At 30.2% G+C, this 27794-nt stretch overlaps 1 protein-coding gene across 2 annotated transcripts; it reads right to left on the bottom strand.

Annotated features, from left to right (window-relative positions):
* Window positions 1-14376: 14376 nt before the first annotated feature.
* LOC130942840 (WAT1-related protein At5g47470-like) lies at window positions 14377-22296 on the bottom strand. 2 transcript variants are annotated; one of them, XM_057871035.1, is made up of 8 exons: window positions 22157-22296; window positions 18855-19039; window positions 18705-18770; window positions 17362-17475; window positions 16569-16821; window positions 15449-15610; window positions 15211-15362; window positions 14377-14770 (listed from the first exon to the last, which is right to left on the bottom strand). In XM_057871035.1, the coding sequence occupies exons 1-8, from the start codon at window positions 22259-22261 to the stop codon at window positions 14641-14643; spliced, it is 1167 nt and encodes a 388-aa protein (XP_057727018.1). In that variant the 5' UTR covers window positions 22262-22296; the 3' UTR covers window positions 14377-14640. The 2 variants fall into 2 exon arrangements, with proteins under 2 accessions (XP_057727018.1, XP_057727019.1); XM_057871036.1 differs by lacking the exon at window positions 22157-22296 and adding an exon at window positions 19136-19300 and having other exon boundaries at window positions 14380-14770.
* Window positions 22297-27794: the final 5498 nt, after the last annotated feature.

Below are 27794 nucleotides of genomic sequence, written 5' to 3'. Positions count from 1 at the left end.
CCTGTTATGGCGTTAAACGCCAATCTGATGCCCATTTCTGGCGTTAAACGCCCAGAATGGTGCCAGATTGGGCGTTTAACGCCCATTCTGCTACTCTTACTAGCGTTTAAATGCCAGTAAGCTCTTCCTCCAGGGTGTGCTATTTTTAATGCTGTTTTTTATTTTGCTTTAATTTTTGCAGTTGTTTTTGTGACTCCACATGATCATCAACCTAAAGAAAACATAGAATAACATAGATAAATAAAATTGGGTTGCCTCCCAATAAGCAATTCTTTAATGTCAATAGCTTGATAGCGAGCTCTCATGGAGCCTCACAGATAATCAGAGCATGGTTGTGGCCTCACAACACTAAACTTAGAGTTTGAATGTGGGGGCTTTGTTTGACTCTGTATTGAGATAAGCTTTTCATGCTTCTTCTCCATGTGTACAGAAGGAGAACCTTGAGTCTTGAATACAAGGTAGTTCTCATTCAATTAAAGGACCAACTCTCCTCTGTCAACATCAATCACAGCAATTGCTGTGGCTAGGAAAGGTCTGCCAAGGATGATGGATTTATCCTCATCTTTCCCAGTGGCTAGGAAAGGCCTTCAACCTTCACTAGCATGTCCTCTACTAGTCCATAAGCCTGTTTCATTGATTTGTCTGCCATCTCTAGTGAGATTCTTGCATCTTGTACCTCAAAGATCCCTAGTTTCTCCATTACAGAGAGTGGCATGAGGTTAATACCTAACCCTAGGTCACATAGAGCCTTCTCAAAGGGCATGGTGCCTATGGTACAAGGTATTAAGAATTTACCAGGATCCTGTTTCTTTTGAGATAAAGTTTGCTGAACCCAGGTATTCAGTTCATTAATGAGCACTGGAGGTTCATCCTCCCAAGTCTCATTACCGAATAGCTTGGCATTCAGCTTCATGATTGCTCCTAAATACTGGGCAACTTGCCCTTCAGCAATGTCTTCATCCTCTTCAGAAGATGAATAGTTATCAGAGCTCATGAATGGTAAAAGGAACTTCAATGGAATCTCTATGGTCTCTGTATGAGTTTCAGATTCCTCTGATACCTCATTGAGGTACTCCTTAATGGCCATTGGACGTTCCCTAAGGTCTTCCTCACTGGGAATCACTGCCTTTTCACTCTCTCCAAGTTCGGCCACACTAAGTAAGGTTATGGCCTTGCACTCTTTCTTGGGATTTTCTTCTGTATTGCTTGGGAGAGTGCTAGGAGGAGTTTCAGTATTTCTTTTACTCAGCTGACCTACTTGTGCCTCCAGATTTCTGATACAGGATCGTGCCTCATTCATGAAACTGAGAGTGGCCTTAGATAGCTCAGAGACTATGTTTGCTAGGCTACAGGGTCTCTGCTCAGAATTCTCTGTCTGTTGCTGAGAGGATGATGGAAAAGGTTTGCTATTACTAAACCTGTTTCTTCCACCATTATTATTATTATTGAAGCCTTGTTGAGGCTTTTGTTGATCCTTCCATGAGAAATTCAGATGATTTCTCCATGAGGGATTATATGTGTTTCCATAGGTTTCACCCATGTAATTCACATTTGCCATTGCAGGGTTCTCAAGATCACAAGCTTCTTCTTCAGAAGATGCTTCTTTAGTACTGTTGGATGCATCTTGCAATCTATTCAGACTCTGAAAAATCATATTGACTTGCTGAGTCAATATTTTGTTCTGAGCCAATATGGCGTTCAGAGCATCAATTTCAAGAACTCCTTTCTTCTGAGGTGTCCCATTATTCACAGGATTCCTTTCAAAGGTGTACATAAACTGGTTATTTGCAATCATTTCAATGAGTTCCTAAGCTTCTGCAGGCGTTTTCTTCAGGTGAATAGATCCACCTGCAGAATGGTCCAATGACATTTTAGACAATTCAGACAGACCATCATAGAATATATCCAGGATGGTCCATTTTGAGAGCATGTCAAAAGGACACTTTTTGGTCAGTTGCTTGTATCTTTCCCAAGCTTCATAGAGGGATTCACCTTCTTTTTACCTAAAGGTTTGAACATCCACTCTAAGCTTGCTCAGCTTTTGAGGAGGAAAGAATTTGGCTAAGAAAGCCGTGACCAGCTTAACCCAAGAGTTCAGGCTATCTCTAGGTTGAGAGTCCAACTATATTCTAGCTCTGTCTCTTACAACAAAAGGGAAAAGCATAAGCTTGTAGATCTCGGGATCAACTCCATTGGTCTTAACAGTATCACAGATCTGCAAGAATTCAGTTAAGAACTGAAAAGGATCTTCTGATAAAAGTCCATAGAATTTGCAATTCTGTTGCATCAGAGAAACTAATTGAGGCTTCAGCTCAAAATTGTTTGCTCCAATGGCAGGGATTGAGACTCTTCTTCCATGAAAGTTGGAAGTTGGTGTTGTAAAATCACCAAGTACCTTCCTTGCATTGTTATTGTTGTTGGGTTTGGCCATTACTTCTTTTTTGAGATTCTCTGTAAGGTTTTCTTTGGATTGTTGTGCTTTAGCTTCTCTTAGCTTCTTCTTCAGAGTCTTTTCAGATTCAGGGTCTGCTTCAATAAGAATGTCCTTATCCTTGCTCCTACTCATATGAAAAAGAAGAGGACAGAAAAGAGGAGGAATCCTCTATGTCACAGTATAGAGATTCATTTATGTGAGTAGAAGAGAAGAAGAATAGAGGAGGAAAAATTCGAACTCAGAGAGAGGGAGAGGGTTCAAATTTTTGATGAGTGGAAGAGAAGTGTTAGTAAATAAATAAAATAAATAGAAGGAGAAGAGGGGGAGAGAGAATTCGAAATTTAGATAAAAGAAAGGAAAAATATTTTTGTTTTTATTTTAATTTAGAATTTGAAATTATTAAAAGAAATAAGATAAAATTTAAAACAATTAGTTAATTAAAAAGATTTTTGAAAAATGGTTAATAGTTTTCGAAAATCAAAAGTGAGAAAGTGGTTAGGTAGTTTTGAAAAAGATAAGAAATAGTAAATTTTGAAAAGATAAGAAGTTAGAAAAAGAGTTTGAAATTAAAATTTGAAAAAGATATGATTGAAAAAATATTATTGAAAAAGAAATTAAAAAGATTTGATTTTTGAAATTAAAGTTGATGACTTGACTAACAAGAAACTAAAAGATATGATTCTAAAATTTAAAGATTGAACTTTTCTTAACAAGAAAGTAACAAACTTAAAATTTTTTGAATCAAATCCTTAATTGTTAGCAAGGTTTTCGAAAATATGAAATAAAAATAAGAAAAAGATTTTGAAAATCAATTTTTAAAATTTTTTTTCGAAAAACATAAAAATGAAAAAGATTTTATTTTTGAAAAAGTTTTGAAAAGATAGGATTTATTTAATTGAAATTTTGACTTGACTAACAAGAAACAACTAAATTTTAAAAATTTTTGACACAGTCAGCCCAAAATTTCAAAATTTATGAGAGAAATAAGGGAAAGATATTTTTTTATTTTTGAATTTTTAATGAGGAGAGAGAAAAACACAAAAATGACTCAAAACATGAAAATTTTGGATCAAAACAAATGATGCATGCAAGAACACTATGAATGTCAAGATGAACACCAAGAACACTTTGAAGATCATGATGAACATCAAGAACTTATTTTTGAAAAATTTTCAAAAAAAGAAAAACATGAAAGACACCAAACTTATAGATTTTTCATTTTTAGACACTATGAATTCAAAAATGCATATGAAAAACAACAAAAGACACAAAACAAGAAAATATGAAGATCAAACAAGGAGACTCATTAAGAACAACTTGAAGATCATGAAGAATGCAATGCATAAATTTTCGAAAAAATTTTTTAGAAAAATTAAAACATGCAATTGACACCAAACTTAAAAATTGACACTAGACTCAAACAAGAAACACAAAAAAAATTTTTGGTTTTTATGATTTTATTAAATTTTTTTTCGAGAATTATTTAGGAAAAAGAAAATAAGAAATTCATAATTTTTAATAAGAATTCTAGGAATCATGCAATGTTAGTCTAAAGCTTCAGTCTAAAAAGATTAGACATGGCTAGCCAAGCTTCAGCAAAACATCACATACAACAGCCAAATTGATGGGAATCAAAGGCTCTTGTGATGATGAAAGTATCATCTGAAACTCTATAATTTATTCTTAAAAATTTTGAAGAATTTTTCGAAAACAGTAGGAAAGTTTTGAAAGATTTTTTTGAAAATAAAAAGAAAAGAAAGTTACCTAATCTGAGCAACAAGATGAACCGTCAGTTGTCCAAACTCGAACAATCCCCGGCAACGGCGCCAAAAACTTGGTGCACGAAATTGTGATCTCTGACAACGGCACCAAAAACTTGGTACACGCGATCGTAATCTCAACACTTTCCTCACAATTCCGCACAACTAACCAACAAGTGCACTGGGTCGTCCAAGTAATACCTTACGTGAGTAAGGGTCGATCCCACGGAGATTGTCAGCTTGAAGCAAGCTATGGTCATCTTATAAATCTCAGTTAGGCGGATTCAAATGGTTATGGAGTTTTGATAATTAAAAGATAAATAAACATAAAATAAAGATAGAGATACTTATGTAATTCATTGGTGGGAATTTCAGATAAGCGTATGGAGATGCGTTATTCCTTCTGAATCTCTGCTTTCCTACTGTCTTCATTCAATCATTCATACTCCTTTTCATGGCAAGATGTATGTTGGGGATCACCGTTGTCAATGGCTACCTCCCGTCCTCTCAGTAAAAATGGTCCTCTACGGTTTCTGTACGGCTAATCAACTGTCGGATTTCTCGTCTCGGATGAAAAATACCAGGCACAGCTACCGCATGGCTAATCAGCTGTCGATTCTCGATCGTGTCGGAATAAGATCCAATGATCCTTTTACACACTGTCACTGCACCTCACGGTCGTGAGTTTGAAGCTTGTCACAGTCATCCCTTCCCAGATCCTACTCGGAATACCAAAGACAAGGTTCAGACTTTCTGGATCTCAAGAATGCTGCCAATTGTTTCTAGCCTATATCACGAAAGTTCTAATCTCAGATTCAGATGCCCCATTATCAGAGGGGCAATGATGTGAATTGTTGATTAGAGTCCCAAGAGATATGCATTCAAGCTTGTTTTCATGTAGAACGGAAGTGTTTGTCAGGCACTCGTTCATAAGTGAGAATGGTGAAAAGTGTCACTTGATCATCACATTCATCATGTTCTTGTGTGCAAATGAATATCTTGGAATAAGAATAAGCTTGAATTGAATAGAAGGACAATAGTACTTTGCATTAATACTCGAGGAACAGCAGAGCTCCACACCTTAATCTATGAAGTGTAGAAACTCCACCGTTGAAAATACATAAGTGATAAAGGTCCAGGCATGGCCGAATGGCCAGCCCCCATAAAAGTCTAAGATAGCATAAAACTGATTGAAGATGATCTAAGGATAATTCAAAGATGTAAATACAATAGTAAAAGGTCCTATTTATACTAGACTAGTTACTAGGGTTTACAGAAATAAGTAAATGATGCAGAAATCCACTTTCGGGCCCACTTGGTGTGTGCTTGGGCTGAGCATTGAAGCTTTCATGTGTAGAGACTTTTCTTGGAGTTAAATGCCAACTTTTATGCCAGTTTGGGCGTTTAACTCCAGCTTTTATCCTGTTTCTAGCATTTAACACCAAAATAGGGCAGGAAGTTGGCATTTGAACGCCAGTTTGCGTCGTCAAAACTCGGGCAAAGTATGGACTATTATCTATTGCTGGAAAGCCCTAGATGTCTACTTTCCAACTCAATTGAGAGCACGCCATTTGGGCTTTTGTAGCTCCAGAAAATTCATTTCGAGTGCAGGAAGGTCAGAATCCAACAACATCAGCAGTCCTTTTTCAGCCTCTGAATCAGATTTTTGCTTAAGTCCCTCAATTTCAGCCAGAAAATACCTGAAATCACAGAAAAATACACAAACTCATAGTAAAGTCCAGAAATGTGAATTTTGCTTAAAAACTAATAAAAATATACTAAAAAGTAGCTAGATCCTACTAAAAACTACCTAAAAGCAATGCCAAAAAGCATATAAATTATCCGCTCATCACAGGCTTACGCGTCGCATCCCATTTTTCATATCCTTCTCCTTTCTTCTCTCGTTTCTCCTTCTTTTCCTTCCCCTTTCTACTCTGTCCCCCTTCTTCCCATTATTGCATTTATTTATTTCATGTTGCCTTAGTTATCTATGGTTTCTTCTCATGCATTTTTATGTTGGTGTTGGAATTTTATTTAGGTACTATTTTATTATTTTGAGCTTGTGGATTTTATGAGGAGTGATTTGACAATTGATATTTTAATTTGGCTCTCTTATACATTTGGATTACATTATTTTTATTCCAATTATATCTTGCACACCACGTGTTTGTGAAAAAGCTTTTATGGCACTTTGAATCCTATTTTCTTTTACTTGTTTACTTGTATGCCTCTTTTTCACAACACTTATATTCCACATGTATTTGAGATTATTATTCACAATTGTCTTCATTACATATGATCTTTAATTTGGCACATTTAATAATTGATGCTTGAATTATGCTTCTCATGCCCATTACTTGCATGCTTTTACCATCTTGCATCTAATTTTATGAATTGCCTTTTTGATCCGTATTGATGTCTTACATACATGTTGTAGCTACCATGTAGTTGGGCTAACATCTTTCCTTTGGCATTCATTATCACTTGGAACTTTTTCCCTTCCGGTCTTAGTTGTCTATATTTCACACTCTTCCTTTTCTTTCTTCTTTAGACATGGGTACCAAGAAAGGAAAAGAGAAGGCCACTGACAAGACACCGGCACGGAAAGGAACCACGAGACTTCCAGCTAAGGCGCCTCCATCTACAAGCGTCAGTTGGAGCAACCCGTCCACTTGCACATTTTAGCATGCACCGAGGACGGTGCAATCTTTAAGTGTGGGGAGGTCGATACCGACTTCCGTGGGTTAGTTACCTTCTTTTCAACACCAATAATTTTTTTTCCTTGTTAGTTGTTGCATTTGCATCTTTGTTTGCATGTATGTCTTGGTTGGTTAAAATAATGAGTTTCTTTTCAAGACCCTTTTTACAATATTTCACTAATTTAAATTGAAAAAAAAAATTAACTTGTTTGATGATTGTAATTTGGAACATGAATTATAGCTAAGAACACACAACCTGTGAGATTTGAGCTTAATTACATAGTTACATTATTTAGCCATAAATTTTTATTCTTGTGTGTTTTCTTCTCTATGATTGTAATTTATATTTTGTTCCATTCTATATCTCCATTGTTTAGTGTATTTATATGCTTGCATATGATTGAGGCCATCATTTGTTGTTAGTTCACTTATCCCAAATAGCCTACCCTTTCAATCACCTTTGTTTGCCACCTTGAGCCTTTTAATCCCCGTTTGTTCTATATTTTACCACATCACTAGACTTAAGCAGAAAAATAATTAATTACCCCCAAATGAATCTTTGGTTAGCTTAAGTTAAAGATTGTGTGACAATTAAGTGTGGGAAACTATAGAAACTTGGGTTGATGAAAGTATACAGTGTTTCATTGACAAAATATTGGGAATTTGGCTACCTACTCATGTGAGACCAGAAAAATTAAAAACACACATGCATTGATATGTTATGTTTGCTTCAGAAAAAAAAAAAGAGAAAAACAAAAAATATTCAAATAATTAAGTGAATAAGTGAATAAGGGGACAAAATTACCCCAATGTTAAGTTTAATAAACGATCAATGCATATGTGATAAAATTAAAGATAATTTGGTACATGAGTATGTAATGCAAAAGTGGGAATTTTGGGTAGTTAGGCATGATTTTAGAGTTACGTAAAGTGTGTATGTGTGTTAGGTGAAAGCTTAGGTTAATCAAAGATTCATATTTTAGCTTACTTGGCCATACATATATCCTCACCCTTACCCTAGTCCCATTACAACCTTGAAAAGACCTCATGATGTTTGCATTGGTATACTAAATACTTGTTGATTGGTTAGATGAAGAACAAAGTTTTAGAAAGCATGATTAGAGAAGAGTAGAGTGATTGACCCTAGACACTTGAGAGATTAAAGTGCATATACACTTCCTGTGAGGGTTCAATGCTTGATTCTATGTTCCCTGCTTTCATGAGCTATCTTCTTACAAGTTTACTTGTCATTTATTGTATAATTTGAATTAGTGAAATTTGATTTATGTTTGTCTTGAAGAGCTTATTTACTTTTAACCAAGTAGACAGAAAAATCTTAGCATATAGTTGCATTTATAAGTTGCATCTCATACTTTCTGCCATTCCTCTTCACTCTTATAGCTTCTCTTGAGCTTAGCATGAGGACATGCTAATGTTTAAGTGTGGGGAGATTTGATGCACCACTATTTTGTGGTACATCTTGTACTTAATTGAGTGGATTTTATCCACTATTCTCACACTTATTCATAGAAATCGCATGTTTTACATCTCCCTTCCTGATTTTGTGCTATGATTGAAAACATGCTTTTTTTGTCTTAATTTTGCTATGTTTAATCCTCTTTTATTACCATTTGATGCCTTGATATGTGTGTTATGTTTTTTCAAAGATCACAGGGCAGGAATGGCTTAGAGGATGGAAAGGAAGCATGCAAAAGCGGAAGGAATAAAAGAAATTGAAGGAACTGGAAAGCTGTCAACCCTAACCTCTTTGCACTCAAACGGTCATAGCTTGAGCTACAGAGGTCCCAATGAGGGGGTTTTAGTTGCGTTGGAAAGCTAACATCCGGGGCTTCGCAACGATATATAATTTGCCATAGTTGCCTTGCTGTTAGGCGACGCGCACACGTGAAGCACGCGTACACGTGGATTGTGCCGCAGACAAGTGACGCGTACGCGTGGACGACGCGTATGCGTAACAGAGCCGCGACCTGTACGTATCAAAAATTGCTGGGCCATTTTTGACCCAATTTTCGATCCAGAAAACACATATTAGAGGCTACAGAGTGGGGGAATCCATTCATTCATCATTCATTTTTCATTTACACAATTTTAGGTTTAGATGTAGTTTTTAGAGAGAGAGGCTCTCTCCTCTCTCTTAGGTTTTAGGATTTAGGATTTCTCTTCTACTTTTATTTGTCTTGGTATTCTAGTTTATTGATTTCCCTTGTTAATTACTTTAGTTTATGAATTCTCATGTTAGATTTGATTTTCCTTTTAATACAATTTGAGGTATTTCAGACTTATTGCTTCTTCTATTATTTGTTATTGATTGATGTTTACAATTTGTTGTTTTGATTTTTCCTTGACAGTTTTCTATGTTTTTATGTTGTTCCTTCCAAGTGTTTGATAAAATGCTTGGGAGAATTTTAATTTAGATTTTCACCCTCTTGATCTCGATTGAGTAATTGGTGACACTTGAGCTATCAAACTCCTTTGTTGATTGTTAATTGAAGGTTGCTGGTTGATTTTGATCCCTCTAAAGCTAGTCTTTCCTTGGGAGTTGACTAGGACTTGAGGAATCAAATTGATTAGTTCACTTGACTTTCCTTCATTCGTTGAGGATTAACTTAGTGGGAGCAACGAATAATTCTCATCACAATTGATAAGGATAGCTAGGATAGGACTTCCAGTTCTCATACCTTGCCAAGAGCTTTTCTAGTTATTAGTTTATTTTCTTGCCATTTACTTTTCTTGTTCCTTATTCAAAACCCCAAAAAGATACTTTTTCATAACCAATTATAAGCACACCTTCCTACAATTCCTTGAGAGACGACCCGAGGTTTAAATACTTCAGTTATTATTTATTAGGGATTTGTTACTTGTGACAACCAAAACTTTTGCACGAAAGGATTCTTTGTTGGTTTAGAAGCTATACTAGCAACGAGAGTTATTTGTGAATTGTAGACCATACAAAAGTTCGCTCGTCAAATATCTTTCCAAGTTTGAGCCAGCTACTTGGGTGAAGGCGTATTTCTCCCACGGGCCAAAAGTGGACAACCTCACAAATAACATGTGTGAGGTGTTCAACTCAAAGATAGTAAACTATAGAAGCAAGCCTATCCTCACAATGTGTGAAGAAATTAGCTGCTATCTGATGCGGAAAAAGGTTAAGCATAAAGAGCTACTTAGTGATTTTACTGGAAAGCTCGCACCAGTTCAGCAGAAGAGGATAGAGCGTCTAATAAGGCCTAGCAATAAATGGCGTGTAGACTGGACAGGTGATGATGCACGCAAGCGTTTCGAAGTTACTCGTAAAGCTACAAAGGTGGACGTTCATCTCATTAGGCTGACCTGCTCCTGCAACAAATAGCAGCTGACTGGTTAGTTCTAATTTATTCTAACGCATTATTTCAATACATGTCAAATATATGGTTTAAGTTTCTGGCTGATTGATGTTTTAATATACGGTTTTCAATATTTAAGTTGCTTGCTGAATGATGTTTTAATATATGGTTTTCGATATTTTAAGTTGCTGGCTGAATGATGTTTTCTGGTTCATTCAATGATGTGGCTGAATGATGTTTTAAGTTGCTGGTTCATGATGTTGTCTTCAGTGTTAGGCATGCCATGTATCCATGCCATAGCAGCAATAAGGAAGAGGCATGATCATCCAGAGGATTATGTGCATCCATAGTTATGCATGGAGTCAATACACAAGACATATGCTCATTGTATTCAGCCTGTGCCAAGTTAGGAGTTCTGGACAAGGACTAAGTATTCAAGGTCGGATCCTCCTATCATAAAGAGACCAATTGGCAGGCCAAAAGTGCATAATAGACAGAAGGATCCAGCTGAGCCAATGATGCAACAAGCAGAAAAGTTGAAGAGGTCATTCAAAGTCACTTGTAGTAAGTGTAGTTCAACGGGACATAACTACAAGACATGCAAGGGCGCTCCGGCTGATCCCAATTGGAAACCTAAGACAAAGAAGCTCAAAAAAGGTTCTATATCTTAGTCAATGGCAGTCATCCTACTGTCACAGTCAGCTCTAAATGATAGTGTAAGTAATTTGCTTTAGGAGTAATCTGTTTGATTTCTTAACTATGCTAGGAGTTTATGTGTTTACTTGAATGTTTATTTACTAAGCTGTCTTATATGATTAGGAGTAATCTGTTTGATTTATTATCTATTTTGGTCAGGATGCTCCACCTAGTCAGAATACTCCATCTGGTCATGATCATGACATACCTAGTTTGCAATCCACACCTACTGTAAGTTACTAACTGTTTGATGTGCATCATTGATTAATTAATGACTACTTTGTCTAATCTGTATGCCTAATTACAATGTTTGTCAACCCAGCTCTCAACACAAGTCTCAAGTGGTGTCATCCCAGGTCCTTCCAACCCTGTGGCAGCAACACCAGCAGCACCCCAAGTCAAGCCAAGACTAGTAACCAGAAGGACATCGTTTCGACCTCCACTCCAAGTTCTATCTACAGCGGCCCAAAAAAGTTAAGCAACTCCATCGAAGATGAGGCCCAAGCAGAAGATATTCAGGCCACCAGCTCCACTATGCCCCAGTCTACAACCCCCCTCAAAGTCATCCGCTGGTCTACAACCACCTCAAGTTTTACCAGGAACAAGTGCAGCAGCTACCAAGGAGACATTAGCGGCAGCAAGCACGGCCACAACCAGATTGTTCAAATTCATCCCTAATCCACCTACCATTGTGCCAAAGAAGTGAAGAACTTTGTAGCTTTTAGTTATGTTAATTTTGCAGTTTAACTTTATACCTATTTCTGCACAGTTTGGCTTATGCCTTGTATTTTGTGTTTGAGGCTTACTTTTGACATGTTAAGCTTCATCAAACTGTTCAGTTTATGAGACTCGTTCATTTTGGGAAGATTTAGTAAACAATGGACATGAAAAACTTGTTTAGCAATATAACATCCTCTTTATAAATTATGTATGCAACCACTGCCTCTAATTCCTCAATGTTTCCATGTTTATTTAGATATTCAAAACATAAGTTCAACATACTGATATTATAACTCCAGTTCCATTTACATTACAGTACCCATAACTTGCCAAAATGGCATGTTTCAATACACAAGATAAACCTACAACATACCATTCTCTATCATGATTGTTATAGTTCATCTCTCAAGCAATAGCTACATAAAAGGCAACAACAACAACAACAACAAATATAATTACAGAAAAACACAAGGCTAATGGGTTTTTCTTCTTCTTCAAAGCAATAATCTTCTCCTCCAAAATAGCCATTCTATGATCCAATTCATCTTCCTTTTCCTCTTCCTCTTCTACAACTTTAACATGTTTCTCAACCAAATGTCTGCTGTCACAGATGCAACAATTGCTTCCTATTCTGGCAAGATGCTCATCGACCCAAACAAACAATTTGCAATGAGGTTCCTTTCCCTGTCAAAATCACTAAAATCATCTACTGCCCGCATCCATCTCAGGTCAAACCAAAGCCAGAATGTTTGAACTTACCTTATAGAATGGACAACCCAAGAAGATTCTGTTAGAGTTGCTGCTGGTCCTCGACATATACATTATTGCATAAACTCCACAAAAGCACCTCGGGGCGACGGCGTCGTTTGGATGGTCAGCATGAACAACACATGGAATTGAGCTTGAAACAGAATTTTCTTCTCTTACTCCACTAACACTTCTTCTTGAGGTTGATGATGCCTCCTTCGTAGCCATTACTGAAATCTGAACAAGTCTTCTCCTCACCACCAGCCACCACCATGAAGGAACGACCCAAACAAATTTTAGTATTAGGGCAGCACTCAGAACGACGTCGTTTTGAGTGAGAGGGACTTATGTGTCCCGTTTTCAAAACCTCCATCCCACTAACGTGCCACATAGGAACGCCGTTGAGCCAAGTAAGCATAGGGGGAGCCAGGTTAGCCTTTTCTGTCCGGTCTGACGGTGGCTCATGGACGGAGGGACTTATTGGTCTAATTGTTAGGAACGTCAGGGATTTAAAAGTATTTTTCAATGGTCAAGGACGAAAATGTCCGCGAGTTAAAAGGTCAGGGACTAATTTGTCCTTTTTTTTTATATATCTTCTTATGACAATCCTGAAACTTCTTTGGTGAGACCGTATGGTTAGATTTTCACACCCTACAGATTTTCTTTTTTCAAGACGGACGAGGTGTTTAAGGAGTTTTTTTTTTTTGCACATCTGATTGTGTTATATATATCTTAGTTATAGTTTTTCCCTCATCTTGTTATATATTTTTGTAAAAAGGATAGGAGCCATGATTTGGTAATGCTATGTATGTCTGGTATATTTGTAGGTTATTTGTATAAGAAGTCATATATATACAGGGATGGACTCAAAGGGCGGCAAGTAGTGGCCTTAGCCTCCCCAACAAATTTTAAAAACTCATATACTATTATAATAGATGTATTATATAGAGTAAAATTTAATAGTGTAGTGATAGTAAAAAAAAGTTACTATTCTTTATGTATTAAGGTTTAAATTTTTTTACATATATTTATATTATTTATATTTTTTATTTAATTTAAATTTTTTTACATTTCTATTATTAAGATTAATTTTAACATTTATAATCATATAAAAAATACTTTAATATTATTTATAATAATTTTATTTTTTTCTAATTTTATTTAGTTGTTTATTTTTTAATTAATTTTTACTCCTATTATTATATAAAAATATTTTAATATATTTTAAATTCATATAACAAAATTGTTATTGCAATTAACTTGTATTATTTTATGTCATTTTTTTAATTATATAAAACATAAAAATATAATTTATTGTCATATAAATACTTAATAAAATAAATTAATTAACAAAATATTTAAAAATAGATGGTTTTATATTTTATTAGATGTAAAACCATAAAAAATTATAAAAATTGGGATAATTTTTTATTTGACAAGTATTTATTAATTTTTTTAATTAAAAATTAATTATAATTATATCTATTACCAAATATATAACATTATATTTGATTATACAAAATTTTAATTTGATTATACAAATTTTTAATTTTCGACTCCTCCACTCTTCCGTCCTTATGTGTATAAGTTGGTTTATTTATTTATTTAATGTATACTTATTCTTTTTTATTTATATATTTTTGGTTACCATCTATTCTAACAAGTGTTTTTTTTTTTGAGTTGTCCACAATATTTACCTTAGAATCTAATGTGTGTAAGTTGGTTTATTTATTTATTTAATGTATATTTATTCTTTTTTATTTATATATTTTTGGTTACCATCTATTCTAACAAGAGTTTTTTTTTTTAGTTGTCCACAATATTTATCTTAGAATCTAAACTTTTATTTAAAAATTTGTTGTTGACCAATAAATTATTATATAGACAAACTAAAATTTAAATCTTTAAATAAATGATTGAGCTGATCACTCGAACAACGCAAATTAATTTTGTCAAAAAAAAAACTAATCTATATTTTGGATCACTATTCAAAAACTCCATCAAACCCATTAAGGATAAAACTCTATCATGCCCATTAAAGATTAAGATTTTTATAAGTATACTATCACAGATTCCTAGATGACTATATTTCCCTCGCTTGACTTTTTTTTTTTTTTTTTTCTGTTTCTCCAAGGAATGTAACACCTACAATACATTATTCTCGTCTTTTTTTACAGTATACCTTTTTTTTACAGTATACCTTATTAATTAGAAATGCAAGCGGAACCTAGTACAGTACATCATTCTAAGAGAGGCTTCTCAATATCATGTTCACCTTGTTTGCCACCACTGCCTTCGATGTCTTCTTCTTTTCCTTTAGCCCAAAGGAAAAGGTAAAGCCCAGTGAACATTATAAACATTCCCCCGTAGCTGCAAATATAGCAGAATTGTACTCAATAAGTATTAGATACTCTTGTTGGCACATTATAATTACTTGCAATCATATTAAGAGTTACGCTAAAATTAGTTATTAAATTAAAATACAAAATATAAATAAAAAAATTAAATACATATATTTATATATAAATATATAGTGACTAATTTAATAATTATCTTTTATATATAGATAATATTTTTGTATTATTTAAAAATAAATAAAAATAATAATAGAAAAAAATTCAACAACTAACAGAATTTATTATATTTTGTCAGTATTTTTAACTATCATTTCAATTCTTTTAATATAATAATCTAACAATATATTTTTAGTTTATATTTTTAAATATTGTTAACTAATTGCAAGTCAAAAATAATAAATTTTACTGATTCTCTAATATTTTTCATAATAATAATGTATGTGATGAAGGTACCTTCCAACACTGATGGTGACTCCTATGGTAACAACAGAGAAAATGGCAGAGCAAACGGTGCCAATGGGGCTGAACATGGATACCAAAACTGGCCCTTTCTTCTTTATTGCCCAACTACTGAAGCTTATGCACACTCCATTTACTGCACCTTCCTGTGCCATGTAGCATTTCTCATCACTTTAATAACCCAATTGCAATATCAAATACATGATCGGAAAGAAAGTACATTGGAAATTACCAGAAGAAAATACATGATGAGGTTTCGGGCACTAAAAACGTCCAAACCAGTTTTGATTTCGTGATCTTCAATGAATTGAAATGCTGCTGTTATGAACGTGCCCAAAAAGGATGTGATCACGCACATCGATATGGGTGCCGGAAAATCTCTAAAAATAAAAGCCTGCAAGAAATGTTTTATATACTTACGCTACATAATAATTTTAGTGAATTGGTACATAGTTTTATTCTCAAACTAATTAACAGGCACTACAAACATTAATAGCAATTCACAACAATCACAGTAGCAATATGGTAATAGGTGTACTCTATTGACAAATGAATCCCTAAACATACTCTAAATATATATATAGTGTAATAAAAGCACTACATGGTTATTTTTGAGAGCACTAATTAAATAACACATTTCTTTTGAATTTGACAAAGTTGTTGTTCTCTCCTATAAATATGTTGATTTTTTATTAGATAAAATATTATTTTAATTCTTAAAATCTTAATTAAATTTTAATTTTGTTTATAACGTTTAAAACATCGTATTTTTATCTTAAACTTTTTATTTTGTTCTTTTTTTTCTATGGTAAAATTAAACTTTTTTTTCTAAATATATTATTTTCATCTATTATTATCTTTTTTTTTTGTCACTTTTACTATCAATTAACTAGAATCACGACTATGACCACTATAAGATTTTTACCGTTATCTAAAAAAAATTAAGAAGAAAAAAGAATAATTTAAAAAAAATAATTTTGACTAAAGAATTAAAATAAGACAAAATAAGATATTTGGAATAAAAATAAAACACTTCAAAATATTAGTAACAAAATTAGAACTTAACCCAAATATTTCAGACTAAACCAATACTTTCTTTTTTATTCTTTTTATATAAAGAAAAGCATGCAAAATTAAGAAATAACTAATTTAAAATATATTTAAATTATTTAGATTAATTTAATGTTAAAAGCAATGCTTAGACTTCAATTGTAAAATATTTATATAATAAACTAAGATTAAAATAAAATTTTAAGTGAGAACTAAACTGAAATTTACATGACCCTTTTCTACCACCACCCCTGGTAATGAGGATTTAAATTATATTTAAAAAGAGAAAGAATAGTATGTACCTGCAAGACTAGGGAACTTGACAATAAAGAGATTGCGAGTAGAAGATAGATGCAACCCAGTATCTTCTGCTTGTCAAAGACAGCATCATGTGCTGTTGGATCTGATATATAATGAACTAATGTTGCATCTTGTTTGGCTGCGTTGGTGGACATGCTTTGCATTATGCTCATTGCAAAAGCCCCTACCACACAAAGCATTGTCCCCATGATTTTTACTCTACTATATGTCGATTTTATGTTCACTTTTTCCAACCTGCTTCACATCAAAATTCTCTCAATTAGCAAATGGGAATATATACTACTTCTGTCATTCTTTTTTTTTTGCAAATAAGTTGGAGACCAAAGTTTTTTATCTAAAATTCGTTAAGAACTAATTTAAGTATTTATTCAAGCCTATATGATGATGTGAAATTCAATTGTCGAGATTAATTCGATGCATGCAAGTATAATAGTCTTATATTATAAGACATCAAAATTAAGCTTATTATTTAATTATTATAACTTTTTAGTATAAAAAATTTAAAAATAACAAGTAATGCAAATGAAATATCCGTTTTCTCTGTTTGTTTTGTTTTTTTGAAATGACTATAGAAACGGAGCCTCATACAAAATAAGGAAATTTTTCTTATAAGTTATGTATAAATTTTAATTTAATCTTTTTTATATTATTTTTTGTTAATTGTAAAAAAATTTTTAGTTCCTCCCTACAAGTTAATCTGGCTCCGCCCCAAATGACTAAGGTAATAAAATGATTTTGCAGAGTGTGCATATTAGCAAAACTAAATATTATTACCGAAAGATCCAAGCAATGATGAAGATAAGTCCAGGGGCAACGTTTGGCATGGCAGTCCCCATTGCTGGTGAGGTTAGATTCATTCCTTTCAGCATCAAAACCTGGAATGTTGTCCTGCATACCATCAAATAACTCTCAATTTATTTATACAGATTACAGAGAGTTAAACTGAAAACATGTAAAAGAATCTCCACGATCCTCGTCGACGAGCCATCCAGCAACAACGAAGTAACTCGCAAGCAAATGCACCATACACATTAGGTTATAAAATCACCCATTGGGACCAAGGACGTAAAAAATGGCTCTAACAATACTCTAATTTTCTAAATTTAATTATTCGAAAATATTTAAAAATCACCAATTGGGACCAACAAGGACTAATTTAAAAATTTTATGATTTTTAAAAAATTAATTTAACTATTTATTCTATATATTAGCATTTGAAATTATATATTTATTTTAAAATTAATTAATAAATATAAAATAAGATAACTTCAAATTGAGCTAGTTTTTATTCTTTTCTAAATATTTCTGTTTGATTAATTAGGTGACTGCTGACGTGTTAATTTTCTGTCCGACGTAGCTTTTTCTGTTGAAAAAGGTGGCGATTTATGATGGTGGACAAAAATAATAATGTCTATTTATAATTTTTATTTTTTTTGTCTCAGTATCGGTGCTAAATAAAACAGAAGAATAGTTATTGTTGGGTCTCCACTTTTTCTTCACAACATTTTTGTCTTGGCCTATCTTATCGGACACTATGTAAAGGATCCACCACTTTTACATAATTAATATGATGAGTATTATTGTTATCCTAAACCCATACCTCATTGGTACTCTAAATCAATAGTGGATACGCACAAATTAAGGATGTAATACCCAAATATTTAATTTGTAGAGATTCTGGGGATCAAATATTCCCCTGAACCCCATCATAATCTATCCACCTTCAGCAACTTCCTAAAATTAGTCTTAATTAATTCTTATCCCCCACACAGAAAAACCCTCTTTTTCAACTTTAGCAGGGTTCTAAATTTTCTTTCAGATCTGGCTTGTTTAGTTAAATTCCTTACTTATTTCACTGGTAAGACATAAAGATTCTACAAATTCAACAACAATTATCACGCCCAAATCCCTTTCTTATGAAAAAGGAAGAAAAAAAAAGGTAGGGAATCAAGAATAATTAATAAAGTATGACAATAAAACATGAAACTAATGACGTATCTCTGATCATAAAATTTCCGTATGGATAAAATAATAAAACTAAATGAAAAAAAGAAGTAGAAGATCAAAATGAGTAACCCATAAATCATAATTAAAGGATTAAAGATCTTTTTACTAACCCTCCCAAGGAAAGCAAGATCAACCGCAAAATCAACTTGGAACTGAATTTCTTGGGCCACAGGCTCCTGTAGCAGTTAATAACAATAATAAATCTCCAAAATGATAACAATATTTTGAGAAAATTAAAAGGGAGAGAAAAAAGGGAGAACCTTTCAGAGTAGAAGGCAAGAGGGGAGAGCAAAAGAGATGTAGCAGGGGACATGAATGTAACAATGGTGAGAGATTTGAGTCCCAAAGACATAACAAAGCTCATCAAAACAGCGTTCCCTGCCGCCATAAACTGCACACCAATCAACCCTCCAATGATTGCTACTTCTTCCATCAATCTTTCACCCTGCATCATCATCATCATCATCTCTCTTTTTTCTTTAATTTCTTCCAAAACACACACAAATATATATAAAACTACTCTTTGTATTAAAGGATATACTATATGGTTATTTGTTCTTGACTTTAAGTCAAACCATGTTGAAGACGATACTTATGAATCCTTAACCATATCCTATGATTCTTGGTAATAGGATTCAAATATAAATGAGAAAAAAAAAAGAAAATTATATTCTCTCTACACTCTTAATTTTCTGTTGATGATCAAAGAGAGGATATGTATATATTACCAACCCTATTACCCTCTCTGCACCAATTTCTTTTTGCTTTCTGCTTTTATGTGTATGAATGTCCCTTTCTCGCAGATTCTCGTGGACAACTTCTATTTTTACACTTTGTTGGGTTCATGCAAACTTAAAAATGTAAAAAAAAAAAAAAAAACTTTTTTGTGGTATTTTTTATAATTTATAATCTATTATCTATTAATACATGCATAAACAATTTTTTGGTTCAGATTTTTGTTTATAAATTTTAAAGTTACTACTCTTTTCGTAAAAATTATTTTCTATCTATAAAAATTATTAACTTTTTAAAGAGTCGAGTAAGGATAACATATATTTGTGTAATTAAAGACATGTATGATAAGATCACAACTAGTGTGAAAACTTAAAGTGGTGTGACAGAGAAATTTTTTATTGGTATAGGATTATACCAGGGATCATCTTTAAATCCATATATTTTCACGTTAGTCATGGAAGTAGCACATCCAAGAGTCTGTGCCATGGTATATGCTTTTTGTCGATGATATCGTCCTTATGGAGAGTCAAGGGACGACCTAAATAAGAAGTTGGAGTTATGGAGAGAAGCTCTAGAAGTATATGGTCTGCGCATAAGCCGTAACAAGATGGAATATATGGAATATAAGTTCACTTTGAGAAGGAAAAACCCTAATATAGATGTGAAGATTGGAGAAAACATCCTACGAGAAGTTAAAAGTTTTAAATATTTTGAGTGCATCATACAGGATGGTGGAGTGTATCTGGTTTTATATGCGACAAAAAAGTACTTTTAAAACTTAAAGGTAAATTCTATCGCACCGCTATAAGACCGGCTATGCTTTATGGTACAGAGTGTTGGGCGGCTAAAGGGGAGCACGAACATAAGTTGAGTGTGACAGGGATAAAGATGTTGAGATAGATGAGTGGTCATACGCGATTGGATAAAATAAGGAACGAAGATATAAGGGAGAGAATTGGAGTAGCACCCATTGTGGAAAAGATGGTTGAATTGCGTCTCAGGTGGTTTGGATATGTGAGAAGAAGACCGATAGAACATCTAGTCAGGAAGGTGGATGAGATAGAAGATAGACAAGGGGCGAAAGGCAGAGGAAGACTTAAGAAGACCATCCATGAAGTGGTCAAACGAGATCTACATGTAAATGGTCTCTCTGTTAACATGATACATGACAAAACACAATATTATCGTTTGATTCATGTAGTCAACCTCACTTAGTGGGACAAAGCATTGTTGTTGTTGTATAAAAATTATTAACTTTTTCTGTCCTATGATCTATTGAAGTATTTAAAATTTATTGAGAAATTAATTATTCAGTGTGGTCAAAGAAATAAGTAATTATATTCAATTAATATTAAAAATTATTCATTAATTTGTCATCACACAAAAATATATATAGTATCTACGAAAAAATTTAATTATGTCACTGTACACAAGTTTGACTATTCTAATATAATTTATTTTTTTAGAAAAAATTGTAAAATAATATATGTGTGTGTGGCTATTTTTTGTGTTTATTTGGAGTATTTTTTATAAAACGATAACTATCTATTATATTTATAAAAATTATCATTATATTACATAAATATTAAAAATCAGCTACCGTATAAGAATGAGAGAAAGTTTAGTAAGTGAGTATTTTTATTAAAATTTAGACGATACTTAATTAGTAAAAAGAAAGTGAATAATTTTATATTATTAGATAAAATTTTATACTATTAAAAATATCAATAATAATTAATTAATGATTATAAATCACAAAAATTTACTAGCTGATTCCTAGTACTTCTCTAAGAATCTATAATTGATGTTGATAAAAAAAACTTTGATTATTATGCTATAAAAATATTTAATTATTAAATTGATTATTTCAATAACTTATTATTTTGTAAAATAAATTAAAATAATATGTATAAATATAGAGTGGTGTTAAAACTTAGTGTTTATGGATATTTTTTTATAAACAAATGACTACCTAAACTTACAAAAAATTACAATATTATGCTACATAAATATAAAAAATCAACCATTAACTAACTATCGATATAGATACATATTTGATATTTATAAAAAAGTTTAATTTTCCGTTATAATTTTTTGTTATTCCATTATAAAAATTTAATTATTTTATTAAAAAGTTATATAACACATAGGTAAAAGGGAGCCACTTAAATAAAGATGTCAAAAATATTTTTTTTAAAAAAATATTTTTTAATAATTAAAATTTAACACATATAATTAATTAAACTATATTATTTTTATTAAAATTAGGCCGGACAAATCAGTTTAATAAAAAATTAATAAATTAAATTTTAAATTGGTCGAAATTAATATTTTTATAAAAGATAACTAAAATATCCTTGTATATATTAATTTTAAAAAATTCTAAATCCTAACTCTACGATGAAAGAGAAAAAAAGGATTAGAATTTAGGATTCTCAAAATTAATATATATAATAAGAGTATTTTAATTATTTTCTATAATAAAGGTATTGTAGTTATTTTTTATAAAAAATAATATTAATTTAGACCAATTTAAAATTTTATTTACTATTTTTTTATCAAATTAATTTATTTGGCCTAATTTAATAAAAAAATACGATTTAATTGATTATGTGTTAAATTTTAATTATTAAAAAATATTTAAAAAAACGTTTTAGACGTTTTTATGGAAGTGATTCCTATGTATAATTTACAAAGATGTAGTAACTAATTTTTTTGTCATCGGTGAGCATTTTTTTAAAAAATATATCTTCTTTTTTCTAAATTTTTTTAAAGCAGATGAAATTTGCCAGTGTGATTAATTACGGTAGTGTGATTAATTGATTACCTGCATGCGTTTTACATTGGAGAGAGTTCGTTTAATAAGAAACGAGGCAAGTTTCAGAATGTGCCTCCCACTCTTCTTCATAGGCTTCTTCGTTTCAGAGAGCATCGCTGAATTTCACACTCAACCCCTTTCTTTGTAATTTCCTCTCTTATTTAATTTGAATCTTGTTTTTGTCTCCTTTTATTACTTCTTCGCATACAACAAATACATGCATATATGTACATATATAGCTGTACAGTGAACTTGGGTAATGTTTCTTTTTTTTTTTGTCTTTTTGTTTAAATTAATTACTGGAAAAATCGTCAAAGGTTAGTTGAAAATTAAATTGAGTCAATGAACATTTATTTAAGGTGACTAACTGACTATGGTTTGGATAAAGTAACGTGGGAAAAAATTTTAACAGCATTATTATATTCATAATATATTGACGGTTTTTTATAAAAAAAATTCATTAATTTTCAATTTGTGTAAAAACTAGATTTTATTTAATGTTTTTGTGTATTGTCGGTTAATTTTGCTAGTAGGGCTATTTTGGAGTAAACACCCAATCCAGGACCTGTCCATATCAAATTAGGACAACGCGATCCCTCACAAAAAAAGTAACTCAATCCGGTCCCTGTCTATGCATAAAATAACCCATCGCGCCCCCTCCTATGTATTCCCGTCCATGGACAGGGACTGGCGTGGGTTATTTTTTTGGTGAGGGATCGCGTTGTCCTAATTTAAAATGGACAGGAACCGAGTTGGGTGTTTGCTAAAAAAAATTAAAATTAGTAGTGTCAAAAAATATTGCAAATTTAATATTATAAAAAAAATTATATAAAGACTAGTTGACTAATTTTTAAAATTTTACTACAGTTGATATTTTAGAAATTATTTTTAGTAAGTATAGAAATAAATGTGGTGTTTTGTCTAATATTAATATTTGACAATTGGATACGTCAAGGGATGTTACTTCAGCGTCGTCAAAGCTTCATCCAAGCATGGCACACATATAGTGTTCAACACGTATTTTGTGTTTTAGTTATGACTTATGATCCACCTTATATATTAAACTTGTTCCACCTACAGCAATATCCAAATTTTTTCAAAAAAAGGCCAATTTTCAACAAAAGTATTCAAATTTTTTCTTATAGAAAAAAATTAAGCCATGATATTCTTTCATTTTTAAATTAATTCTTATTCAATTTATTAAAATTAATATATTAAAAAAAATTCACCTAAATATATTAATTTTTCAATAAATTCAAAAAGTTAAAAAATTTTAATAATGTAGATATAGAACTTATTTTATACCATTATATTACCTTAACACAAAAAATTAATCACCATATAAAAATAAGTTTAATATTCATAAAAAAATACTTTTTTGTTATGAAAAAATTAATTTTTTTATTATTGACAAATTTATTATTCTCTTATATCAGATTTTGTTTTCTTTGAAAAGTATAGAATCTAACTTTGCTTCGTGGCTGCTCACCAGTAGAAAAATAAAGAAGTTAATAGGAAATTTTGAATATAACTAGTTCATTACTAAGGGTATAACAGATATTTTACTAATTCTTTTACTAAAATCTTTTCACATAGCCAACGTGAAACATCTTATAACCAAGGTAATATTCACTAATTTTATTGTGTATTATCAATTTTTTTATTTTTGTGTCATTCTTTTCCGTCAATCTTCTCTTATCTTTTATATCTTTAACACTTATGTTGCATTATTTGTATTTACTACAGAATGTGTCAATATAACAAATGATTCAATATTTTAATACATATTTTTTCATGTTATATCAATTATGAAGTGCGAACACTTTTACTGATTTACTGTATCGGATGAATATCGAGAAGTATCATATTTAAAATATATTCAACATATAGAAGTGTCATATTTTTAATTAATTATATCTTAATAAAAAATAAAAAATTTGCAATATTTTTTGACACTACTAATTTTAATATTTTTTTAGTAAACACCCAACCCGGTCCCTGTCCATTTTAAATTAGGACAACGCGATCCCTCACCAAAAAAATAACCCACGCCGGTCCCTATTCATAGACGGGAATACATAGGAGGGGACGCGATGGGTTATTTTATGCATAGACAGGGACCGGCGTGGGTTATTTTTTTTGTGAGGGATCGCGTTGTCCTAATTTGATATGAACAGGGACCGGATTGGGTGTTTACTCGGCTATTTTGTAGGAACAAAAGGCGAAATTAAGGGGAAAAGAATATTTTGAAGATAGTGATAGATAATCGTAATAAAAAATATAAAGCGAATAAACAAATATATACAATATATAACTTAAAAAATAATTAAAATATTATATCAATGATATTATTATTTAACTTTGTGAAATAAATAATGTATAACAATCGTCCTGATCGTATTATTAGTATCAAATTTTGAAAAAATCTAACTAAATTTCTATACCACTCTAGAGGCCAGGGCTACATGTTATATTCACTCTTTCAATATCAAAAGTTCTTATAATAATTCTTTATATATCAATAAATCAAATGATGATCTTTAATAAATTTAAAAAAATGTCGATTATTTTTTTTAAATTTATAAATTTATAAAAATAAATATATTAAAATTTGAATTAAAATAAAATATTTTTTATTTATATTAGTTTTATCTTTAATTTTATACATATTTTATTTGAGTTCAAATGAGAATATTGTTTTATTAATATTTATACTTTAAATTTTTTTATTAACTGAAAAGGTAGAAAATAAGCTATGAAATACAGATACTTCGCTGAGTTGCTGTATTTTTGTATCAGACACATTTTAGATACGATATTTATTGACACTCGTCCGATATATATGTCTGTTGTGTCCAACTATTTTTAATAAAAAATAAAAAAAAATTTTTCAGACATATTTAGACACACTTAAATACTATTACGTATCAACATGTCCAATATTATTTTTAATATATATTTTTAAAATGAATTTAGATATAATATATATTATTATTTATTAAAATAAAAATATTTTAAATATTTAATTAAAATAAAACATTAAAATTAATTTATATTTTAATATCAATAAAATATTAAAATATAATTATAATTATTTAAAAAATATTTTATATTTTATATATATACATGTTTTTATATTTTATAAAATTTTAAAATTTGCGTATTGGAGGGTCTTGTGACCGTGCAACTGTCCGTACATAAAAAAATAAGTAATTGAAGAGAAGAGATTCTATAATTGATTTATTCATGTTTTGCAGGCATTGCCAATGCAATATGACTACAATTTATTATTAGTTACTTGTTTCATAGGCACAGCCTGTGAACTATGTTTTTCTTTCTTAATTTTACAATTCTTATGAAGTAATTTGATAAGAAAAAAATAACTTACAAAAAATAAAAGATGCACCCAAAACAAAAAGATAAAGATAAAAGAAATAAGAAAATAATTGGTTAGTGATTTTTTTTATTAGATTTTTAAAAAATTTATTTTTAGTAATTTAGATTATCAAGAGAGTTTTTTTTATTAGATCTTCAAAAAATTTATTCTTGACAATGTAGAATAAAAGGATAAAACTAAAAGAATTAACAATAAAAATTACCTTAGACTCCATTCTTCAATTTCTTCAAGCAATAAATAAAACAAATCACTCACTTCTACTGGATATGCATAAAAAATTTATATATAAAACATGCATTCATAAAATTTGTTTATCAAAACTGCATAATATCATACAAATTAACTTAAATAGACTTCTAATAATTAATCTAAAAGTTGATCAAATCTTCTTAAAATAAAATTATAAAATCTAAAATTAAATAAAAGATATGATTCTAAAATTAACGCTAACTATATAATTTAAATCAAATTTAATAGTATTAGATTAGATTAGATTTACTTTAAATATTAAATATTTAAAGATATAATAATTAATTTAAATCAAATATGATCATATTAAATTACATAAGATTTTATTTAAATTTTAAATTTTTAAAAATATTATCAAACAAATAAAAATAAAATCAATTTTTTTAGACAAATTCTAACAACATATGAAATTTAATTCTAATTAAATAAATTTAAAATTTATGCCTTTCAATAAACTTAAAAAAAATTTGAACTTTTTTTTGTCCTCCTTTAACCTAGCTAATAAGTCTTATCTTCTCTTTTTGGACTAATAATTAGTGCATTTCTTTATATGAGTATTGTCAAGTTAGAGACAAATTCTTGATTTTTTAATATCTAAGACTGACGTAACATATTTTTTTTAATATTTAAATCCTTAAATATAATAAAATTATCATTCTATATATATCGTCTCTAAAATAATGAAAATGCATTCTTACACACGTATTATACTTTTTAGGAAATTAATAGTATAAAACATAAATAATAATCTGCTCTTTATACAAATTAAAAATTAATAAATTATTTATTTAAATAAAAAGGCCATATTTTGACCCAAGCAATAATGATGGTCTATATGTAATTACTTTATATTCAGGCTTTGACTTTTATTTGAAGTTATTAATTATATATGTTTGTTTTCATGAGAATTTCTATCTTAATTGTTATATAAGAGTAAATAAATATTTCTTAACTTCTAAAGATTTCACTTGGTATAAACGTTAAAATTATAGAAAATACATCTTCTCAATTTTTTTAATAATTAAAAAAATAAAATATAATCTCTCACTATTAATTTTATAAATAAAGTTAAAAATAAATATAAAAAAATAATAAAAAATTAAAGATTATATTTTACATTCGTAATTTTTTTTAACAATTAAAAAGATTTATTTCTAAAATTACACCACTAAACCCACTCCATTTAAATTAGTCTATGACACTATTAGGAATTTTTTATTTAAATAAATTAAATAAATATTTTATTTATTAAAATAAATAATTATAAAAAATATTATAAAAATATATTTTCAGTTTTATCTCATTTACATTCATATAGTATTATAAATGTATCTCGTTTATACTGTAAACTAAATATATGAAATTTGTAAAAATACATTACAGTATAAACGAGATACATTCATAATTATCTCGTTTACAGTATATACGAGATATGTGTATTTATAAATATAAAAATATATTTTTTGAAAATAATAAAAAATATTAATACTTTAAATTAAATCAAACACTTAAAAATAAAAAATATTAAATATTAAAAAAGATAGACAATTTTAAATAATAAAAAAGATAAACAATTTTAAAATAACATATTTAGTTTTAACTAACTTATTGATGAACGTATCATATAATTTAAAACTGTTTATTCAAAATCAGCATATTATTTTCTTAAAAACTAATTTAAATTTAAATTTTTCATTGTTAACACTATAACACGTTTACTTCTTCTAACTGTTAAAATAAGTAAAAGTACATAAATAATATTGTTAAATTGTTCACTATTAATACGTTATTTTTTTTCTAGTTATCCACTGTTAACATTATTACTTCTTTCACTCATTGATTTTTATTCACCGACGATTTATTTTTTAATATTTACACTAAATCAATTTAAATAGTATTTTAAATTTTTAATTGAAATATAATTTATTTATTAAATTTTTAATTGAGGTATAATTTTAACTGACAAATTTTTTAAATTTTTAATCTATTCTCTAGAGATAA

This window comes from Arachis stenosperma, chromosome 1, assembly GCF_014773155.1.
Source record: "Arachis stenosperma cultivar V10309 chromosome 1, arast.V10309.gnm1.PFL2, whole genome shotgun sequence".
Lineage (NCBI taxonomy): Eukaryota > Viridiplantae > Streptophyta > Magnoliopsida > Fabales > Fabaceae > Arachis > Arachis stenosperma.
This window is presented reverse-complemented; position numbering and strand designations above follow the sequence as displayed.